At 46.6% G+C, this 21,824-nt stretch overlaps 1 protein-coding gene and 1 non-coding gene across 2 annotated transcripts in view; both read right to left on the bottom strand.

Moving 5' to 3' along the window:
* The window catches only part of LOC144507886 (1-phosphatidylinositol 4,5-bisphosphate phosphodiesterase zeta-1-like), a 73,519-nt gene that overhangs the window by 9,712 nt on the left and 41,983 nt on the right, over positions 1-21,824 (bottom strand). Inside the window, exons 7-10 of the mRNA XM_078235335.1 lie at positions 12,742-12,898; positions 11,666-11,782; positions 7,778-7,947; positions 4,731-4,875 (exon numbers count right to left, since the gene is read on the bottom strand). Of these exons, the coding sequence (XP_078091461.1) occupies positions 4,731-4,875; positions 7,778-7,947; positions 11,666-11,782; positions 12,742-12,898 (589 nt within the window). The remainder of the gene's footprint in view (positions 1-4,730; positions 4,876-7,777; positions 7,948-11,665; positions 11,783-12,741; positions 12,899-21,824) is intronic.
* Positions 13,428-13,518, bottom strand: trnar-ucu (transfer RNA arginine (anticodon UCU)). The gene is given in 2 exon segments: positions 13,428-13,463; positions 13,482-13,518. It is a non-coding gene; the product is annotated as a tRNA-Arg (tRNA).

Genomic DNA, 21,824 nt, shown 5'->3' with positions numbered 1-21,824 from the left:
ACCCACGCAGACACGGGGAGAATGTGCAAACTGCACACAGTGACCCAAGCCGAGAATCGAACCCGGGTCCCTGGCACTGTGAGGCAGCAGTGCTAACCACTGTGCCACCGTGCCGCCCCAAATCTTTAATGTGTTTTTTTCAATTGTTAAGGGATTTGCTGGAATAAATAGGGAAAGGGTCAGGGAGTCACAGAAGAGGAACAATCATTTTAAAGCGATCGCCAAAGGGCTGAGGCGAAAGGTTAGAAAATTGTTCTTTTACATTGGTGTTAGAACCCAAAATGTTTTATCACCAAGTAATCTGGGGCAGGCAAATCACTTAATTTTCCCTCCTGGGACAAGGTTCTGTCATGATGTGGAGATGCCGGCGTTGGACTGGGGTGAACACAGTAAGAGTTTTAACAACACCAGGTTAAAGTCCAACAGGTTTAATTGGTAGCAAATACCATAAGCTTTCGGAGCGCTGCTCCTTTGAAGGGGCAGCGCTCCGAAAGCTTATGGTATTTGCTACCAAATAAACCTGTTGGACTTTAACCTGGTGTTGTTAAAAATCTTACAAGGTTCTGTGGCAGGGATAGGGAGTATTCCTGCTGCGGAGGCCGGCAGGATTTTGCAATATATCGTGTGACCCCAGCCTCATTAATTATGCATTGAAGGATTTCTCAACATTCCGCATGACAGGGTGGGCTGGATGGTGCGAGTCCTGCTGGCATATCCGGGCATCCGGACTGCAACTTACCCACCACTCTGAGGATGGCACAAAGAGGATAAAGGTGGGAGGAGGAGGCCGAACAAGGCGGCCAACACTGCATTGGGGGCAGGTTTCCAGGGCAGGCAGTGCCCAGGCTCTCCAGCAGAGGACTGCCCCCTCCAATGAGGGAAAAAAGATGACTAGCACCTCAACGCAGTGCAGGGGGGTTGCCCCAGAACATTTCGGAAAACCTGCAGTGTATCAATCAGATGGCACACAATCCAGGGGGTTACAGGAAATAGCTAGATACAACCAAGTGCCAAATAACATTGCTCTCAACACCATCTTCTCTCTCTGCCACAATCATACAGAGAGGGAGAAGACGAGAGTGGGGGGATGGCCACAACTGAAACAGTTGAGTGACTTTGAGGAGTCGGATAGATGATTGGAGATGGAGAAATTGGCTTGCGGCCTTCATTCAGTAAGGATCCACGCATGTCATAGAAACCTCAGGGTCGAGGGTGCCTCCCTGTTGGGGCAGCTCATACACTCACTCACTGTCCCCTCTCTCACTCACAGGTGCCACCAGGAGGAGGCCAAGGGAAGATAAGGAAACCCAATCCAGTTCCAACACAAGCCTCGCAAGGAGTGAGGGCCTTGCCAAAGCACACCTGTAGAGGTGTCATGACAGATACTCTCACACCAGCGCAGAGACACACATATCTCGGTGGGGAAGTTCTAGTTTAGAAGGGGGTCTCACATTCTGGTGGTCACTGCATGGACACGTATCTGCAGTAGGAGGAGGCAGGGTCAGCCAAGCTCACCAGCACTGAGGGTCTGCTGGGGAAGAGGCAACTGCGACGCCTGAGTCGGATGATGAGCCTCTAGTTTGGCCTTCCATAGATGATGGAGAGGTAGCATGAGACAGGTGAGGATCAGGCACAAATGGTGGAAGCCCTGAACAAGGCAGCATTCAATGCAGGGATGTCTGTCTGCCTGCAGCCTGATGAAGTGGTGGCATCCTGTTCACACGTGGAGGTCTCCACAGAGAGGGTGGTGGACTCCATGCAGAATCTGGTCCAACAAATTCTGCCAGAGATGTGAGCAGATCTGTATTCCATTGCTGTAACCATGGGTGAGCCAATGCAGTAGCTACAATAGAGGGAACATAGCATCTCAACCCTCCCCCTTCCAGAAGCCCTTTTCCCTCAAGGAGTCAGGCAGGAGCCATAGGACATCCAAAGGGAGGAATGGCAATTGGTTACCCCGGGACATCCACTCAAGACCCTCTGCGGTCATCTGGCCTTTCAGAATCCATAAGACCATAATATATAGGAACAGAATGAGGCCATTTGGCCCATCAAGTCTGCTCCGCCATTCAATCATGGCTGATTGAATGGCGGAGCAGACCCCATTCTCAAGCCCATTCTCCTGTTCTTTCTCCTCAACCCTTGACCCCCTTACCAATTAGGAACCTGTCTATCTCTGTCTTAAATACACTCATTGACTTGGCCTCCACAGCTTTCTGTGGCAATAAATTCCACAGATTCACCACGCTCTGGCTGAGGAATTTCCTCCTCATCTCAGTTCTGAAGTGTCGTCCCTTTACTCTGAGGCTGTGTCCTCAGATACTAGTCTCTCCCACTAATCACATCTTCCCCATGTCCACTCTATCCAGGCCTTTCATTATTCCATAAGTTGCAATGAGATCCTTCTATACTCCATCGAGTACAGACCCAGGATCCTCAGGTGCTCCTCATATGTCAAGCTTTTCTTTCCAGGGATCATTCTTGTGAATCTCCTCTGGACCCTTTCCAAGGCCAGCACATCCTTCTTTAGATACGGGGCCCAAAGTTGCTCACAACACTCCAAATGTGGTCTGACCATAGCATTATACAGCCTCAGTGGTACATCCCTGCTCTTATGTTCTAGTACTCTCAAAATAAATGCTAACATTGCATTTGCCTTCCTAACTACCAACTCAACCTGCAAGTTAACCTTAAGAGAATCCTAAACTAGGATTCCCAAGTCCCTTTGTGTTTCCGATTTCTCCTGCCTGTCACTCCATTCAGCTTCCCCCTCTGTGAGCAGAGGGAGCCGGTGTCCCACGGCAGGACAGCCACAGTAAGCTGAGACCACGAGAGGACTCCCACCAAGGTCATCCCACCAACTCAAGAACAGCTTATTCCCTGCTGCCATCAGACTTTTGAATGGACCTACCTCGCACTTTCTCTACCTTGAACTTTCTCTGCACCCTAGCTATGACTGTAACACTACATTCTGCACTCTCTCCTTTCCTTCTCTATGAACGGTATGCTTTGTCTGTATAGCGCGCAAGAAACAATACTTTTCAATGTATACTAATAACATGTGACAATAATAAATCAAATCAAAATCCAAGACAATGGGGAAACTGGTTAGCAGACTTCCTCCACCCTGCTGCAGATTTCATGGGAGGTCCAAAAAGAAATGGGCAGAAAAGTCAAGAAGTTTGAATTCACAAGCGGTTGCACGGGTGAACAATCATTGTAACAAATAAGATCGCTATAGTTCCAGATATCATAGGCTGTGATTGGTGGTGACCTTCTGTCCTGTCCAAGTGACTCCACTGGCCCCTCCTCCTTCTGAATCCGTTCTCCCTCAGGAGCTCTCCAATGCCTACCCACAACTTTGGAAAATCCCCCATCATGCCCTTTCCCACCTGCACGAGCCACCCCTCTGCAACGCAACACTGCTCTTCCCAGACTCCCGCCCGTACCAGCCCACCCAAAGCAAGACCCACACTAAATCTTTTTTTCCTAGCATGCCCAACATTCCCCATCCCCCTCTAGGCCTGAATACTCAACCCACCTTTTCATTCTTCTCCTCCCATCCTTTCCACCCATCGTGCCTGCCCCCTGCCCCAAGCATGTACCCTCGCTGCCCAGAGATACCTCCTGCAGCCTTTCACCTGCAGCTTGCAGAACCAAACCCTGGGAGAAGATGCTTATGGAGGATCTGGGCCATCCAAGTTGCTGCACCAAGACCAACCACCTCCTGGATGCTGCTCTGTATGTGGTTGGCGCTCCACCCACTCTGTGCTGCATCCCATTATTCAGATGCCAATCGGTTTTCCACCGGATTCTGGCAGGAATCACAAAAAGCCATGGCGGATGGGAATGGAAGATCCGCCGTCATTTTACACAGGCGAGAAACTCATTTTAAGCTGCTGCCCTATTATCACCCCCCCCCCCCCAACCCCCAACCACCCTGCTCCACCACCCGCCATTGGGGTACTGGAAAACTTTACAGGGAATGGAGAAGAGCTGTGAAGAAAGAGTGGAGCAAAGGGATTAGTTTTGAATGGATCTTGCTGAGACCCAGTGCAGACATGATGGGCCAAATGGCCTCATTCAGTGTTGTCAACATCTATGGTTCTAAGTGATGATTATCCTGTGACCAGACATCTACAACTCATGTACCTTATCCCACAGCAGCATCAATGCAGCATGGATGAACAAAAGGTAAAAATTCACAACATTTTTTTATTCTTGGGTCATGGACATCACTGGCTGGCCAGCATTTATTGCCAATCCCTAGTTGTCCTTGGAGGGTAGTTGAGAGTCAACCACGTTGCTCTCTCTGACTCTGGAGTCACATGTAGGCCAGACTAGGTAAGGACACAGATTTCCTTCCCTGAGGGACATTCGTGAACCAGATGGGTTTTTATGACAATTGACAATGGTTTCATGGTTATCGATAAATTCCAGATATTTTTATTGAATTCAAATTCCACCATCTGCGGAATTCGAACCCAGGTGCCCAGAACATTAGCTGAGTTTCTGGATTAATACTATAGCAATAATATCACTAAGGTCATCACCTCCCTTTATTGTTTTAAAGATAGTGTTTGTGTTTTGTCCTTTTATTTGTGAGGTGTTAACATGAATCTTCAGCTCACCTGGGACAACAAAAAGCAGACAATTCTGACAGTAGTTCCCGCATGTTTTAGTGCAGTAATACCACAGCTTTACTCACACAAAGTTCATGCTTGAAACTTACTCTCCCTCACCTGCACATTGTATGACTTTGGTCTGTTGTGATGCACTATCTGTCGGTACACCATAAACTTCTACACGAACACAAACATCGACTGTTATTTTACTCGGTGTTCTGCAGATTGGTAAGTGGTGACCACTAATGATCTAAACAGAAAAAACATCAATCAGTTATACAGCTCAGAGTGTATCCACAAACAACATTCGTTTAGGGGAATTTTTATTTTGGTTATTCTGGACCTCCATCAGGCACCCTCCCTGGCACGGTGGCACAGTGGTTAGCACTGCTGCCTCACAACACCAGGTTAAAGTCCAACAGGTTTATTTGGCAGCACAAGCCATAAGCTTTCGGAGCGCTGCCCCTTCATCAGGTGAGTGGGAGTCGTATTCACAAACAGGGCATATACAGACACAAACTCAATTTACAGAATAACGGTTGGAATGCGAGTCTTTACAGGTAATCAAGTCTTATAGGTACAGAATGTGAGTGGAGAGAGGGTTAAGCACAGGTTAAAGAGATGTGTATTGTCTCCAGCCAGGACAGTTAGTGAGATTTCACTAATCTCACACATCTCTCCAACCTGTGCCTAACCTTCTCTCCACCCACACCGTCCGCACCCCCAAGACCCGACCACAGGACGAGGCCACAGAATTGGTGCCAAGCTATTGTAACGCCATCTCTGATCTCTGCTCCTGTCTGCCACAGCTCTGGAATGGGAGTGTGGATTAAATAGATCTACTTTCACAAAGAACAACTGAACAATGAGATTTTACATTTGTGGGAAATCAGATATTCTTCATTAACAGACATTTCCGTCTCATTTATGATTTCTAATTCAATCAACAATGTCTCACTTAGAATCTCCAATGAATTTTGTTACAAACAGCAAAGAAAATCTTTCTCCAGAGTCTAATTATTGCTTATAGTACAAATGCTTCAAGTAATAATGACCAACAGATGTGTGTTAAAGTGATTAATGATGAGTCATTATTGCATCCGGTTACATAGAATGGACCAAACAAAATCAGGTCTTATGGCCCAATTAGTCCACACTGCTTTCAAATCCATGCCAGTCTCCTCTCCCTCTTCATCTGATCCAATCAGCATAACATTCCATTCCTTCCTCCTTCAAATCTTTATCCAGATGCCCCTTGAATGCATTTTTTGCTATATTCACCTCAACTACAAAGGGCGGCATGGTGGCGCAGTGGTTAGCACTGCTTCCTCACAATGCCAGGGACCCAAGTTCGATACCGGCCTCGAGTCACTGTCTATAGTTTGCACATTCTTCGTGGGTTTCTGCATGGGTTTCCTCCCAGTTTCCTCCCACACTCCAAAGATCTGCAGGTTAGGTTGGTTGGCCATGCTAAATTGTCCCTTAGTGTCAGGGGGATTTGCAGGGTAAATATGTGGGGTTACAATGATAGGGCCTGGGTGGGATTGTTGTTGGTGCAGACTGGATGGGCTGAATAGCCTCCTTCTGCACTGTAGGGGTTCTATGATTCTACTTTGTGTGGCAGTGAGTTCCACACTTTAACCACTTTCTGGGCAAAGGGATTTTTTCCTCAAATTCCTATTGGGTTTGTCAGCAATCATCTTATGTCATCAACTCTAGTTTTGGTCTCCCTGCAAGGCAGAATATTTTCTCTATAGTTACACTATAAAACCTTTTAATTATCTTAAAAACCTCTAGCAGGTCACCACTACCACCAGCCCCATCGTACCACCAGGCCTCCTCTCAGGTGAGATATATCAGGTATGATTTTCCCAAAATTTTCCCAGGCAGGAAAACCTCATTTTTTTCGATGGATTTTGATCATTTCAGGTGCTCTGTGCAATAGACAGGCTATCAGGAGAACCACGTCAGTCAGGGGGCGCGGAACCTAAACCCGTTGGAGAGAGGCCGGCAGCGGAGTGCTCAGTGGGGCTTTGGGCATGCGCCAATCTCCCAATATACTGGAAGATTGGCTGATCCATCGCCTCCCCCGATCAACCCCCCCACCCCCACCACTACTCCTCCCTCCCCTTCCCCCTCCCTCCCAACCCTGCCGATCGCCGGCCTCCCAATGGTCGGCTCCAGCCATCCACCCGCTGGCCCTGATCCCCAATCGCCAGCCCCACATCAGCCTCCACCCTCAATGCAGAATTATTCCCGTCCCTTCCACCTCCCCCCTCCACCCCTGTCTGCCCCATGAGGCCCCGTCCCCTTGTCAATGCCCATGGGCACTGCACTGCCACTGTGCCAGGCTGGCACTGCCAAGGGACAGTCCTCTTCCCCCATCCCCAACCTCCAGAGAGGGGGAGGGTTGGAGTCCTCAACAGCCTCTGGTCCCACAAGCAAGGCCATCACATCAGGTCTCCATTGCTGGGGACCAATTGTGATCCCCACTGGTGTGGACATCCACACCAGCGAGGTCGGAAACCTAAGTGAGCCCGGGCTCGCTAAAGAGAATTAATTCAGCCTGTGAATATTGTCATCAGCCTTGCACTGGGAAACAGCACAAGGCTGATCACGGACATGGCCTGGGACGATTGCGGCCAGCCGGAGGCCAATCGTGATTCCCATTATTGGCCTCCCGCTGACATGTCCCGTCACACTCCGCTACTCGACCAGCGTAGTGGTGCGGAAAAATCACGTCCATTGTGTGGATACATTCTTCTTGAATGATCTTATTTGATAATATTATGTTAACCTTCAAAAATGTATTCCATTATGGGTCGTTTTTGTTGCTGCATAATAAAAATGATAGCACTCAAGCAATATGCAGTTTTAACCAGTTCATCTCACACGTGTAAAGCTAGAGGGACAAAAAGTGAATTCTCAATCCCTTGTTCCATCACACAAAGCAGCCAAAAACCTGGGATAGAGCGACCTAACTATCCTTTAAACCACAGATGGTAAGTGAATAGAGAATAACCGGACAAACAAAAAGCATTAGATGCTCTCCCAATGTATGCCAATAATGCTTATACACTTTTTGGGATTTTTAAGCTTAGTATGACTGACTAAACCTGTTTCTATGTTTGATACAATTACTTAATACCAACCTGTATTACAATGATCGTTGGTTCAACATTATGATTAGAAACCATTGGGTCAAATTTGGTGTCCTTGGTCATGAATCTGGGTTTCAGGACGTATCCACAACCTCCATTGTCCTGAAACTTGCCTCTGTTGAGGTCCATGCCCAATCCAGGAACTTCATAATTTAAAGCAACTGTACACACACAAAAAAAAGGGATCAAGTAAGGTTTAGGTAACTACAAATGAAATAGTCTGGTTGTGCTCTTTCATCAGGTATTATTTTAATTCCTTTACTGCCTCCTCTCCTAGCAGCCCACTGAAAGGCTCATTCAACCTGAGGCCATTCCATACTTACCACATGTGCTCTAGTGCCTCACCCATGTGAGAACGCTTCATGTAGGAGCTGAGACCTGGACATTGGTGGGTTTTTTTGATCCCTGAAAGGGCTATCATGGCCAGACATATTTCTTCCCTTCACCTGACACCCATCTGAGGTAACACAGGAGTGGGAACCTTGGCTCATCAAGGAATTCGCTTGACAAGGGACACTAAGGCTAATTTTAATGCCTCCGTTGCCCCTCCAGCTGAAATCAGCTAGCTCAATACTGACCCGCAATCATACCATGGACTTCTTTCGTGAGCTTCTTTTTAAATAATTGTTCATGGGATGTGGACGTCGCTCATTTATTACCCATCCCTGAGGGCAGTTAAGAGTCAACCACACTGCCGTGACTCTGGAGTCACATGTAGGCCAGACCAGATAAGGATGGCAGATTTCCATCCCGAAAGGACATTAGTGAACCAGATAGGTTTTTACGGCAACCAATAATGGTTTCATGGTCATCATTAGACTTTTAATTCCAGAGTTTTATTGAATTCAAATTTCACCATCTGCCGTGGTGGGATTCAAATCCGAATCCCCTGAGCATTATGCTGGGTCTCTGGATTGGTAGGCCAGTGACAATACCACTACGCCACTACCTCCCCTTGACTCTAGACAGTCTATCAGATTGCCATCAAGGAAGTTCCTCAGCCAAATTTTAATGAAGGTGAGATTTTTATTCATTTGTGGGACATGGGCGACTCTGGCTGGCCAGCATTTATTACCCATCCCTAGTTGCCCTTGGAGGAAGGTTGAGAGTTAACCTCACTGCTGTGGATCTGGAGTCACATGTAGGCCAGACCAGGTAAGGACCTCAGATTTCCTTAAGAAAGGAAATGAGGATATTAGTGAAGCAGGTGGCTTTTTCCCACAATTGACAATGGTTTGATGGTCACCAGTAGATTCTTAATTCCAGATACCTTTTATTGAATTCAAATTCCACCACCTACTGTGGCGGGATTCGAACTCCAGAACATTAGCTAAGTTTCTGGATTAATAGTCTAGCGATAATACCACTGGGCCATTAACTCTTCCAATAAGTTATGAAAAGCCAGTGGAGAAAGTATGGGTTTTCAGTCTGGATATCTGTGAGATGATCTTGTAGAGGTATATTAAATAAAAAGTTACTTGCATTTATACAACATCTTTCATGAATTCACAATATATTACAAACAGCAATGTCATTATGAACAAATGATCCATTATTGTAATGTTGGTTGAGCAATAATTACTGGGCCTGGATACCATGGAGACCCACTCACCAGCTCTTCCACATATAGTGCCATGGATCTTTGATCTGCCCCTAGGGGTGGACAGGGCCTCAGTTTAAGCTATTCCCATGTTATAGGGGAGTGACACTACGCTGGTTGATCACTCTTCATACGGTGGGTTGTTTTACAACCAAATGGCAGGCCTTCAAGTTTAATATTTCATTAGGAAATAGGGTCTCACCTGACAGTACAGCACTGTTTCAGGACTGCGCTAGAGTGTCGATCTAGATTTGCGTTCGATTCTGAGGTAGGACTTGAACGCCTCACCTTCTGACCAGAGGCAAGACTGCTACCCAAACTTGAGCCAAGGCTGAACATTAAGATAGTTAAAGGTCTATGAGAAATTTTGTACCTCATCCAAGTTGTATATAGAAATTTAGTCCAGGCCGATCTCTCATTTTGTTCCCATACTTCTTGTTTATCCTTTGCTATGCTAAGTCTTTCTTTTCCCTATGAAAGTTTGACGATTTCTGTGGCCTTTTAATGTGGACTAGTGCTGCAATTTGGAGGCATGTCTTTGAGATTGGACTTCTCCACACCAAAGCATTCAATCATCTTGCTTGGCCAAGGTAACTTAACCCACAATATAAGCAAGTCCACTGGGTCCTGGGACAGCAGATGAGAAGGAAATGGACCAGAAGCATCTAATCAGTGTCAAAATGCTTAATGGGTCTACCCCAGTGGCCCTTCAGGCCATGTGCTTGGCAATGCCAATGGTGCACTGCTCCCTGGCCTCCTGGCATTGACACCCTGGCCTGGCACCTTGAGCCCCAAAGGGGATCAAGGATGTAGATCCAGTGGCCATTTGCCCCTCTGCCACTGCCAGGCTGCAGAGGAAGGGTCTCTCGAGGTTCCTAGGAGTTGGGTGGGCATGGAATGGCGCCACTCTTCTCTGGAATGGGGGTCTCATGGTTCAACTGCCCCTTCTAGCCCTGGCATACCTGAAGATCACCCCTGGTTGGTGATTTCAGGTAGCCCTGTGATCAACATCTGCATTCCTACCTGTCAGGTCACTTTAATCTCTATGCTCACCCCAGTCACCTGGGGTATTAAATCATTGCTCCATTCTGTAGCAGAGAACTTCCTTTCTCCCAGTCAGAAGCTGCAGGAGTGAGCAGACCCCTTTGAAGTCCCAATGCATTCACACAGCTTTGATTTGAAGTCTCTGAACATATCTAGCAAATTGAAACCTTTGGAACTTTCTCTCTGTTGCACTGGTGTGGCTCCAATCAGCTGTATTTATTTACCCTTAAAGCTTGAATGGATCTCAAGTACCTCAATTTTTCTTAACTGCAATGTCAACATTGACTCAAAGCCTGATTGACAGCTGTGGTTTCTTCAAAGGGGATAGATAACTGGTTAAACTTCCTATTTTGCAGACCTGAGTGGGGCTCTGAGCGGGGAGGAGTGGGTTGGGTCACCCTCATGCCTATGTGGTGTGGTGAGGGGTCGAAGACCCGTGATTTAAGTGATGGTGGGGGTTTGATTGGATTTTGATTTGATTTATTATTGCCACACGTATTATCATACAGTGAAAAGTATTGTTTCTTGCACGCTATATAGGCAAATCATACCATTCATAGAGAAGGAAACAAGAGAGTGCAAAATGTAGTGTTACAGTCATAGCTAGGGTGTAGAGAAAGATCAGCTTAACGCAAGATAGGTCCATTCAAAAGTCTGACAGCAGCAGGGAAGAAGCTGTTCTTGAGTCGGTTGGTGCGTGACCTCAGACTTTTGTATCTTTATCCCGAAGGAAGGTGGTGGAAGAGAGTATGTCCGGGGTGTGTGGAGTCCTTAATTATGCTGGCTGCTTTGCCAAGGCAGCAGGAACTGTAGACAGAGTCAATGAATGGGAGGTTGGTTTGCGTGATGGATTGGACTACATTCACGACCTTTTGTAGTTCCTTGCGGTCTTGGGCAGAGCAGGAGCCATACCAAGCTGTGATACAACCAGTAAGAATGCTTTCTATGGTACATCTGTAAACGTTGGTGAGAATCATAGCTAACATGCCAAATTTCCTTAGTCTTTTGAGGGGCGGATGCCCCTCTTTCTGGTGGTTGGTGGTGCTCCCCTGGACCCTTGGGGTCCAACACGTCATGTCCACACTGGTGATTACCAGCACTGAAGCCTGCCCAATTCCGTTCCCATCAGCAATATTTTTGGGATTCCTGTCAGCTGTCTGGTGACGTCAGTGAATCCCACCCCCCCCCCTCCCCAATAGTCATATTACATGTGAGGTGAAGGGGATGAAGCTTACCCATTTGACAGCCAACATTCCAGAATTCATGCGGTTTGTAGTTGGAAAAGTTTCTTCTGGAACCTGCAGAGTAGGTTCGTGAGAGGAATTTTGAATTGTGTGCAACAAATTTAGCGGCTAGAAAAAAGGGATGTTCAACATTAGTAACAAACAAATATTGTGAGCACCATTGAGTATTCACAAAGAAATGCTTTACTTTTCTTTATATTTGATGGCTTTTTTTTCTTAATTTTATTCCTTTCAATGACCTTTCCCAGAAATCATTAAATAACTGAATGAACAAGCACTCAGGTGTCCGTTGTTGCTGTTCTGTGGGACAAGTGCTGAATGATAAGGAATAATCCCACTACTGACCCCCATACCATCCCTGACCAACATGCTGGAGAAGGTTTATCAAAGGCTGAGAACTCATGAGCTGCAGTATTATTCTAGCACGGTACTTAAAGTTTTATTTATTAGTGTCACAAGTAGGCTTACACTAATACTGCAATGATGTTACTGTGAAAATCCCCTAGTCGCCACACTCCGGTGCCTGTCCAGGCACACTGAGGGAGAATTTAGCATGGCCAATGCACCTAACCAGCACGTCTTTCAGACTGTGGGACGAAACCGGAGCACCCGGAGGAAACCCACACAGACACAGCGAGAATGTGCAGACTCCACACAGACAGTGAGCCAACCCAGGAATCGAACCCAGGACCCTGGCGCTGTGAGGCAGCAATTGCTAACCATTGTGCCACCATAGTACTGCGTCACCACACTCCGAGTTTTCAATGAGCTTATTGGATACTTTCAAATATGTGCAGCTTCAGAAAAGAAACCTAATGTCATACTTCGGTCCACAGTAAGATTGATTACAATGACGGCTGACTAAACAACAGTAATGGTTCCGAAACTCAACTACCACATTGCTCTGATACAAAGGGAAAATCCAGTGAATGACAGCCGGCACTCTAATAACATCAGAGACAAATCGAAAATGAAAAAGTGCGCGCCTTTTAATGAAAAAGTGCGCGCCTTTTATTCAGAAAGAACTTCTGGAGGACGGAAATTATCTGCATTTCACATATATTTACCTGCTTGTTTTACTAACTTCATCGCTCCATGTTCAGAAAATGTATTGCTTTCGTAAAACATCTGATGGTTCATTGAATATCTGAACTCTTTGAAATCCACTGCCTTTGAGTATACGATAATGTTTGAGAATTCCATGGCGAGTCGAATCATAGTTTTCTGCAAAAATGCCACAGTATGACAAAATGGTTACTGTCGTTTTGGGAGTAAAGATTGGTGAAGAGAGAGACATGCTGCTGAAGCGTTTCGTTTTGCTCTCATCAGGACAAATGCAAGAATACCAAATTTCAAATAATCACAACAATTTATACTGCAGTTGAAAACTGGTGCTAATTGGTTGGTAGGTCATAGAATCATAGAAACCCTACAGTGCAGAAAGAGGCCATTTGGCCCATCGAGTCTGCACCGACCACAATCCCACCCCATATCCCTACATATTTACCCGCTAATCCCACTAACCTACGCATCTCAGGACACTAAGGGGCAATTTTAGCACGGCCAATCAACCTAACCCGCACATCTTTGGACTGTGGGAGGAAACCGGAGCACCCGGAGGAAACCCACGCAGACACGAGGAGAATGTGCAAACTCCGCACAGACAGTGACCCAAGCCGGGAATCGAACCCAGGTCCCTGGAGCTGTGGAGCAGCAGTGCTAACCACTGTGCTACCGTGCCGCCCATAAAATCTGACTCTGGTGGGACTCGAACCCACAACCTTTGAATGGCTAACTTGCCCTTATTTAGAAGTCCAACGCGCTACCCATTGCGCCACAGAGCCACGTGCCGCAAATCTGATTGTTTTCTCCATGGCAACACCTTGCCCAATGTTATTTGGTTCCTCACTGCTTTTACCAAGGCAAAGCTTCGACCAGCTGACCTACCAACCAATCAGCAGCAGCAGCCCTTTTTCCTGCGGTATAAATTGTTGCGGTGGTTTGAAATTTAGCATTCTTGTGTTTGTCCTGATGAGTGCAAGATGAAAAGCTTCAGCAACATGTCTCTCTTTTCAGAAATATACAAAATGGCAAAACAAAACCGTGGGTGTATCTGGGAATGAAACGGAGATAGGGTGGCAATCTCGAGTAAACATTTCCATGCACAATGACAGCTATTCATTTGTTCTCCATTCAAACTGTTAAGTTGAGTTTTGCACTTTCACCCAATGCAGGCATTCGGAGATGCAATAAAGGCATCATTTGGTGTTTAATGAATAGAATCATCAGGTGCTGCTGAGATTCTGCAAGACTGAGAACAAGCAAATATAATAGCTTTCTTTCAAACAGTATGAAAAACGTCCAGACACTGGAAAATTAACTATTAATTGCAGGTAAAACATTGAAAGGGAGCAGTACAAGAAAGCAATAACAATGAGGACCCAGCGTGATTTCAGGAAGTGGGGATCATGAGAGACATACAGATGAAGAAAATCACTCTTGACTCGTCTACCTAGAAAGATGCTATACTCCCTCATCATTGTAAACATGGCATCTTAAAAGATTCGCCAAATAGGTGCAACCAAATGGAAAACTCAGCTGAGGATCCCTTTGTTTCTGACCTCTAATGAGTCTTGTGGCTCTCAACCCTCACAGCACATTAGCACCATTGAGTTAACCTCCTCCCTCGGCACACCCTCATACGCATTGCACACTCACTATCAGCACACGGGAATATAAAAAACGCCCGATTGTTCTCAGTCTTCCATTGGCTGAAACCAAGTTTCCATCAAGGTTGGAGCATCATAGCCCAGATTTTCCAGTCTGTGGACACTAAGGCCTTTCCTGAAAGATACTCTAAAGGGACACTCCGAAGTCGCCACACAATGATTCTGTGGAAATTGCCCGGAAGTTTCAATTTCCAATGGGCAATTCCCCTGCTCCCTCTTTAAAATTCTCCAACTCGGAGTTAGGGTTGGAGACTTTGGACTGTTCCAACTTACTTACCAGTATAGTTACCCAGAAATTGTTAGTCTAACCCCTGGCTAACTATGCAACTGAGCCCACACTCACTCACAGTGACACACACCCCCACTCCCCGACACCACTGTTGACCCCCCCAACAACGTCTCCTGAACTCCCAACTACCCTCAACCTCCAACTCCGCCAGATACTCTCCCAATCTGACCTCACTATATCCCAACCTTGCCTGACTAACCCTGACCATTCAATTGCCCCTGATTGCCCCCAATCCGGTTTGACTAGCACCCTACCTGACCCAACTACCTCCCCAACCTCTGACTCCCACACTCACACCCAACCAAACCTTACTAGACCCCAATACACCAACCCAGTCATTACAAGCAACCATACCACCTCTGCCAGCCTACTACCCTCCCCAACCATGCCAACTCTGCCAGCTTACCCATTTGCCACCCTGCCATACCTACCCAACACCTACCACCTTATTCAGTTGCCACCCTGCCCCTTGCCCACGCTAGCTCTTTACTTTACCCACTCCTACCACCTTACATACCAACCTTTTCTCCATAGCTTTGTAAAGAAACTCTGGGACATTTAAACTCTTGCCAGAATATGGTAATTAGTGCCATGAAAACAGAGCATGGCTGGTCTTCCCCCGATTCTCTGGGGCTACAATGAAGCTCACCAAGGGACTGTACACTCCACATTTCAGTAAAAGCTGGGATTGGAAGTTCCAGCCAGAAATGGTGAGCTCCAGTCTGGTGGAGAAAAGTAGAAGCGGATTGGAAATCCAATGATCAGTACCATTCCTCAGGAGATTTTGGCCCACAATCCTCCATTCTAAATCAATATCTTTAGTCGTCCAACTTAATCTCTAATGCTTTGCACAGTTGTGAAAAGCAATGTATTGCTGACTTATTCATAATCCACACTACATTTGCCTTTTTTATTGGTCTTTTCTTCTTTAACATTCTCCTGGAGTTGTCTTCCTTCTGTCCTGAGGTTTGACTTTCCAACATACCTGAACTTGCCCCAATGTCCTCGGTAACGTTTTGCCACACAGAAAGTTCTCAATATACTTTTTTAAAAATTTGTTCATGGGATGGGGGCATCGCTGGCTGGGCCAACATTTATTGCCCACCCCTGAAGCCATTTAGGAGTCAATCACGTATAGGCCAGGCCAGGCAAGGATGGCAGATTTCCTTCCCAAAAGGACATAAGTGAACCTGATTTTTTTAAAAACTGCAATTGACAATGGTTTTTGTGGTCACTGTTAGACTTTTAAGTCCAGATGTTTGTAATGAATTCAAATTTCATCATTTACCATGCTGGAATTCGAACCTGGGTCCCCCAGAGCATTACCCTGGGTCTCTGGAGTACTTGTCCAGCGACATTACCACGATGCCAACATCTCCCCACTTGCACAGGAAAGACGTATAATCAAACTAAAAGACAAAGGAAATCAAGGGGAACGCTTTTAAATTTGATACTAAGCAGGAAAACAAGGAGATTAATGAGAAACTTAGGGCCCCCCTGGGAGGGGCAAGGTAGGTATTTCTTTAAAATGGTGGCCAGACGCTTGCCACTGTGTTGCTAAGTTTGCACACACTGTCACTTAACTATTTAAATGACAAGCTCCCTAGATGCCCTTTGGCCCCAGTGTGAATTTGAGAGCAGATCTGTGGTGATGATGCCCAGAGTCTGAGCCACCAGCCTGTGATCAGGAGGCCCAGGTAAACTGCAGGTTCATTGCACAGAGAGCTTGTTTATGGAGAAACTCACTTCTTCTTTTAATTATAAAGACATTACCGTTTTCTTTAAGAAATTGAGTCCATGTTGAAAATGGTTTCATGAAGATTGAGTAGATTTGTGGAGGAACATGATGGGCAGAATATTATCAGATGCCACAGAGGCAGCTTTGGAGACAGGAGGAAGGGGAATTTGTGACAGTTGGGTGTTAAGTCATCTATCCGGCACAGGCAGGTAGCCAATTGTTAGCACTTTTGCCCAGCTGGGAGCAGGATGGACATGCCTCTGGGGTTTTCCTGATGGTGGATGGGTGTCCCGCTGAGGCTGAAGGGGGACTTGTGAGACCTCCTTTAATTCCACAGCGCACCCCTGGCCAACCTCCCCCACCCCACCCCCTCGCCCACCTACCCTCAGAACTGCAGCTATCAGCGGCTCGCTCTCCCCTGCGGCTGCGGCCATGCTTATTTTCACCAACTGTCTCATTTTTCACAGGACTGCTTTGTTCCTAAATCTGCAGCACCACCTCACCCAGTCAGTACACCTCTCCTGGTGGGACTGTCAGCGACACCTCATCCAGTACACCTCTCCTGGTGGGGTTGTCAGCAACACCTCATCCAGTACACCTCTCCTGGTGGGACTGTCAGCGACACCTCACCCAGTACATCTCTCCTGGTGGGGCTGTCAGCGACACCTCATCCAGTACATCTCTCCTGGTGGGGCTGTCAGCGACACCTCATCCAGTACACCTCTCCTGGTGGGGCTGTCAGCGAGACCTCATCCAGTACACCTCTCCTGGTGGGGCTGTCAGCGACACCTCACCCAGTACATCTCTCCTGGTGGGGCTGTCAGCAACACCTCACCCAGTACACCTCTCCTGGTGGGGTTGTCAGCAACACCTCATCCAGTACACCTCTCCTGGTGGGACTGTCAGCGACACCTCACCCAGTACATCTCTCCTGGTGGGGCTGTCAGCGACACCTCACCCAGTACACATCTCCTGGTGGGACTGTCAGCGACACCTCACCCAGTACATCTCTCCTGGTGGGACTGTCAGCGACACCTCATCCAGTACATCTCTCCTGGTGGGGTTGTCAGCAACACCTCATCCCGTACACCTCTCCTGGTGGGGCTGTCAGCAACGCCTCACCCAGTACACCTCTCCTGGTGGGACTGTCAGCGACACCTCACCCAGTACACCTCTCCTGGTGGGGCTGTCAACAACGCCTCACCCAGTACACCTCTCCTGGTGGGACTGTCAGCGACACCTCACCCAGTACACCTCTCCTGGTGGGGCTGTCAGCAACGCCTCACCCAGTACACCTCTCCTGGTGGGACTGTCAGCGACACCTCATCCAGTACACCTCTCCTGGTGGGGTTGTCAGCAACACCTCATCCAGTACACCTCTCCTGGTGGGACTGTCAGCGACACCTCATCCAGTACACCTCTCCTGGTGGGACTGTCAGCCACGCCTCACCCAGTACATCTCTCCTGGTGGGGCTGTCAGCGGCACCTCACCCAGTACACCTCTCCTGGTGGGGCTGTCAGCAACACCTCTCCCCCCCACCCCCCCAAATCCTCCTTCACAGCTTCGGGTGCTCCAATTGGCCCCCATGCCTGCAACGCCCACTAAAAATCACTAATTCAAGGGGGAGGAGTCCCAGAGGCGGCCTGTCCATTGGTTGCCTCAGGGTGGGCAGGACTCTGACACCAGTGAGGGGGTCAGGAGCCACGTGTGATTCCGTTGTCCAAAATACCGACCCGATACGTGGTTTTCTTCTTTTTGCTTTGACCTTCTGTGGTCCAGGGTTGTTTTTGCCTTCCCCAAGCCAGATGCTTAATTAACATTTCAGACCTGCAACCTCCTTGTCCATCGTCCTTCCATCAATCTGTCTTCTCCTCTCACACCTATCTCCGCACCCCCCCACCCCACCCGCTACCACAAGTAGTTGATCCGGTTTCCAGAGCGCCTTTTCCACTGGGTTTGGTTCTCATTAGTAGAAGCATGTTTATTTGGATTGTGGCAGTTGAGTCCAATATTTTATGTTGTACATGAAAAGGGACCAATTGAATTTTTTTCCCGCTGTATCCACTTCAAGCGTGGCAGCGATGCACATTAATGCTAATTGCCCTTCTGTGCACATTGAACCAAACTGCAATTCTTCAAATCAAATGCTCCAACTGTGAACCCGAGGGTTTTGAAATATTTTTTAAAATAGCTGAGTTGTCTAAAGTGATTGTACTCCCATCTTCCAAATTAGTGTTTCAGTTTACTGCATTACGTCCATTTATCATAAAACATGTCATGGTATTAAAAGCACTAAATGTTCTCTGGACCACGCTCAGAATAATAGGGCTTATTGTTTTGTAGCTTTTAAGGATGTATGAAAAACAAACACACTGGCATTGACTAATGAAATATATGGGCGCGAACCAAAGCAAATATGCTTCAGCAAGACAAAGAAAGTAATTGTTTTTGATTAAGAGCCTTTGTCTGAGAGTAGCTATCCTCACACCACTCAGTGCGGCTAATTACTTTATGTCTATTTACCGGATATTTCATGCACAATGTCTCACTCATTGGGAAAAATGACAAAGTAACATAAACTATAAAGGAATGTATGGAGAATAAATGTCTGTGAGGAGGTGTAATCTTTCCGCCAAGCTGAAATCTAAAGGTAAACAAGCATTTAGGTTGCTTTGGAGAATAATGGAGGGGTTTGTATTCCCTCAAATGTAGAAAATGAAGGGATTTTCCAATTGAGATGGTTAATGTGATTAAAGGCTTGGACAAGATGAATGGAAACTATTTCCTCTGGTGGGAGAACCAAGAACACAAGGCATTCAGGATGATGTCAAGAAGCACCTGTGCCCCAGAAGGCTGTGTCCTCAGTCTCTTACTATACTTCTTATACACTTACCACTATGTAGCCAAATCCCTCTCCAACACCATTTTCAAGTTTGCTGATGACACCACTGCAGTGGGTCAGATCTCAAACAATGACGGGACAGAGTACAGGAATGAGATAGAGAATCTGGTGAACTGGTGCGGCAACAATAATCTCTCCCTCAATGTCAGTAAGATGAAGGAGATAGTCATCGACTTCAGGAAGCATAGTGGAGGACATGCCCCTGTCTACATCAACAGGGATGAACTGGAAATGGTCACGAGATTCATGTTTGTAGGTATCCAGATCAGAAACAATCTATCCTAGTCCCTACACACCGATGCTATAGTTAAGAAAGCCCACCAACACCTCTACTTTCTCAGGAGGCTAAAGAAATTCAGCATGTCCGTATGACTCTCACCATCTTTTAGACATAGCATAGAAAGCATCCTTTCTGGATGTATCACTGTGGCTCCTGTTCTGTTCAAGACAACAAGAAACAACAAAGGGTTGTGAACGTAGCACAGTCCATCACGCAAACCAGCCTCCCACTCATTGACACTGTCTAGACTTCCTGTTGCCTCAGAAAAGCAGCCAGCTTAATCAATGCACACACCCCGGACATATTCTGTTCCACCTTATTCCATCGGGAAAAAGATACAAATATCTGAGGTCACATACCAAATGACTCAAGAATAACTTCTTCCTTGCTGCCATCAGACTTTTGAATGGACCTACCTTATATAAAGCTAAGTCACCTTAGTGATGACTGCAACACTATATTCTGCACCCTCACCTTTCCTTCTCCCCTACGTACTCTATGAATGGCATGCTTTGTCTGTATAGCGCACAAGAAACAATACATTTTCATTGTATCCCAATACATGTGACAATAACAAATCAAATTGAAGCATCTCCTCATGCAATCTGGAATCCTCTTCCCAATAAACCTGTTGAACATATGAATATGCAAATTAGGAACAGGAGTAGGCCATTTGACCATTGAGCCTACTCCACCATTTGATACAATCATGGCTGATCAGACTGTGGATTCAATGACCCTGCCTCCACTGCTCTTTAGCAAAGAGAATCCCACAAATCCTCGAGGAGAAAATAATTTCTCCTCATCTCCATCTTAAATGGGAGACCCTTTATTTTTAAACTGTGTCCCCTAGTTTTAGTCTCTCACAATGGGAAACATCCTTTCGGCATGAACCCTATCAAGTCCCCTCAGGACCTTATATGTTTCAATAAGATCACCTCTCATTCTTCTAAATTCCAAAGTTTAAAGTTTATTTATTAGTGTCATAAGTAGGTTTGCATTAACACTGCAATGAAGTTACTGTGAAAATCCCCTAGTCGCCACACTCTGGTGCCTGTTCGGGTGCATTGAGGGAGAATTTAGCATGGCCAATGCACGTAACCAGCACGTCTTTCAGATTGCGGGAGGAAACTGGAGCACCCGGAGGAAACCCACGCAGACATGATGAGAATGTGCAGAGAATCCGCACAAACAGTGAACCAAGCCGGGAATCGAACCCAGATTTCTGGCGCTGTGAAACAGCAGTGCTAATCACTGTACCACACAACTGTGCCACCATGCCGCTCCAATGAAGACAGACCCAATCTGTCCCAACCTTTCTTCAAAAGATCACCCCTTCAATCCAGGAATGTGTCAAGTGAACTTTTTCAGAACTGCTTCTCAAAGCAATTGCATCTATTTTTTAAGTAAGGAGACCAAAACTCCATACAATATTCCAGATGGGATTTTCCATCCATCCCTTGGCAAGTCCAGAGATTTCCGCCAAAATTCAATATACATTTTGTTGGTTCACCAAACGTTCCACCCCGCCTCCGACAGATCCCAAGGAAAATCCTAGCCATGATCTCAGCAAAGTCCTGCACAACTGCAGTTGAATATCTTTGCCTCCATATTCCATTCCTCTTGCAATGAATGACAACATTCCATTTATTGAGGGTGAGGTTAATAATTGAAAGATCCAAAACTCGATATATGTCAAAGGCAGGATGTTGTGTAAATGTGAGTGCGATTTGGAGGTTATCTTAATTTATCTTTCCAGGGTCGTGAAGGTTTATGAGTTTTTGATGGGTTGGGCTGGTCTTTCGCTACTGAGTTGTTTGGCACAGTGGTTAACACTGCTGCCTCACAGCGCCAGGGACTCTTGTCCAATTCCATCTTGGGTGACTGTTTGGCTCTGTGGAGTTTGCACATTCTCCCTGTGTCTGCATTGGTTTCCTCCGGGTATCCCGGTTTCCTCCCACACTCCAAAGATGTGCAGGTTAGATTGATTGGACACTATGGGGCAATTTAACATGGCCAAAGATGTGTAGGTTAGGTGGATTAGCCATGGGAAATGCGTGGGATTACAGGGATAGCTCAGGGGGAAGGGCGTGTGACTCTTTCGGAGAGTCAGTGCAGACGCAATGGGCTCCTTCTGCACTGTAGGGATTCAATGGTTCTAGTTTGATTATGGAAATTTCCCAACTGGGCAGACCTACCTCAGTTTAAAGT

Source organism: Mustelus asterias, chromosome 19 (assembly GCF_964213995.1).
Source record: "Mustelus asterias chromosome 19, sMusAst1.hap1.1, whole genome shotgun sequence".
Taxonomy (NCBI): Eukaryota; Metazoa; Chordata; class Chondrichthyes; order Carcharhiniformes; family Triakidae; genus Mustelus; species Mustelus asterias.
This window is presented reverse-complemented; position numbering and strand designations above follow the sequence as displayed.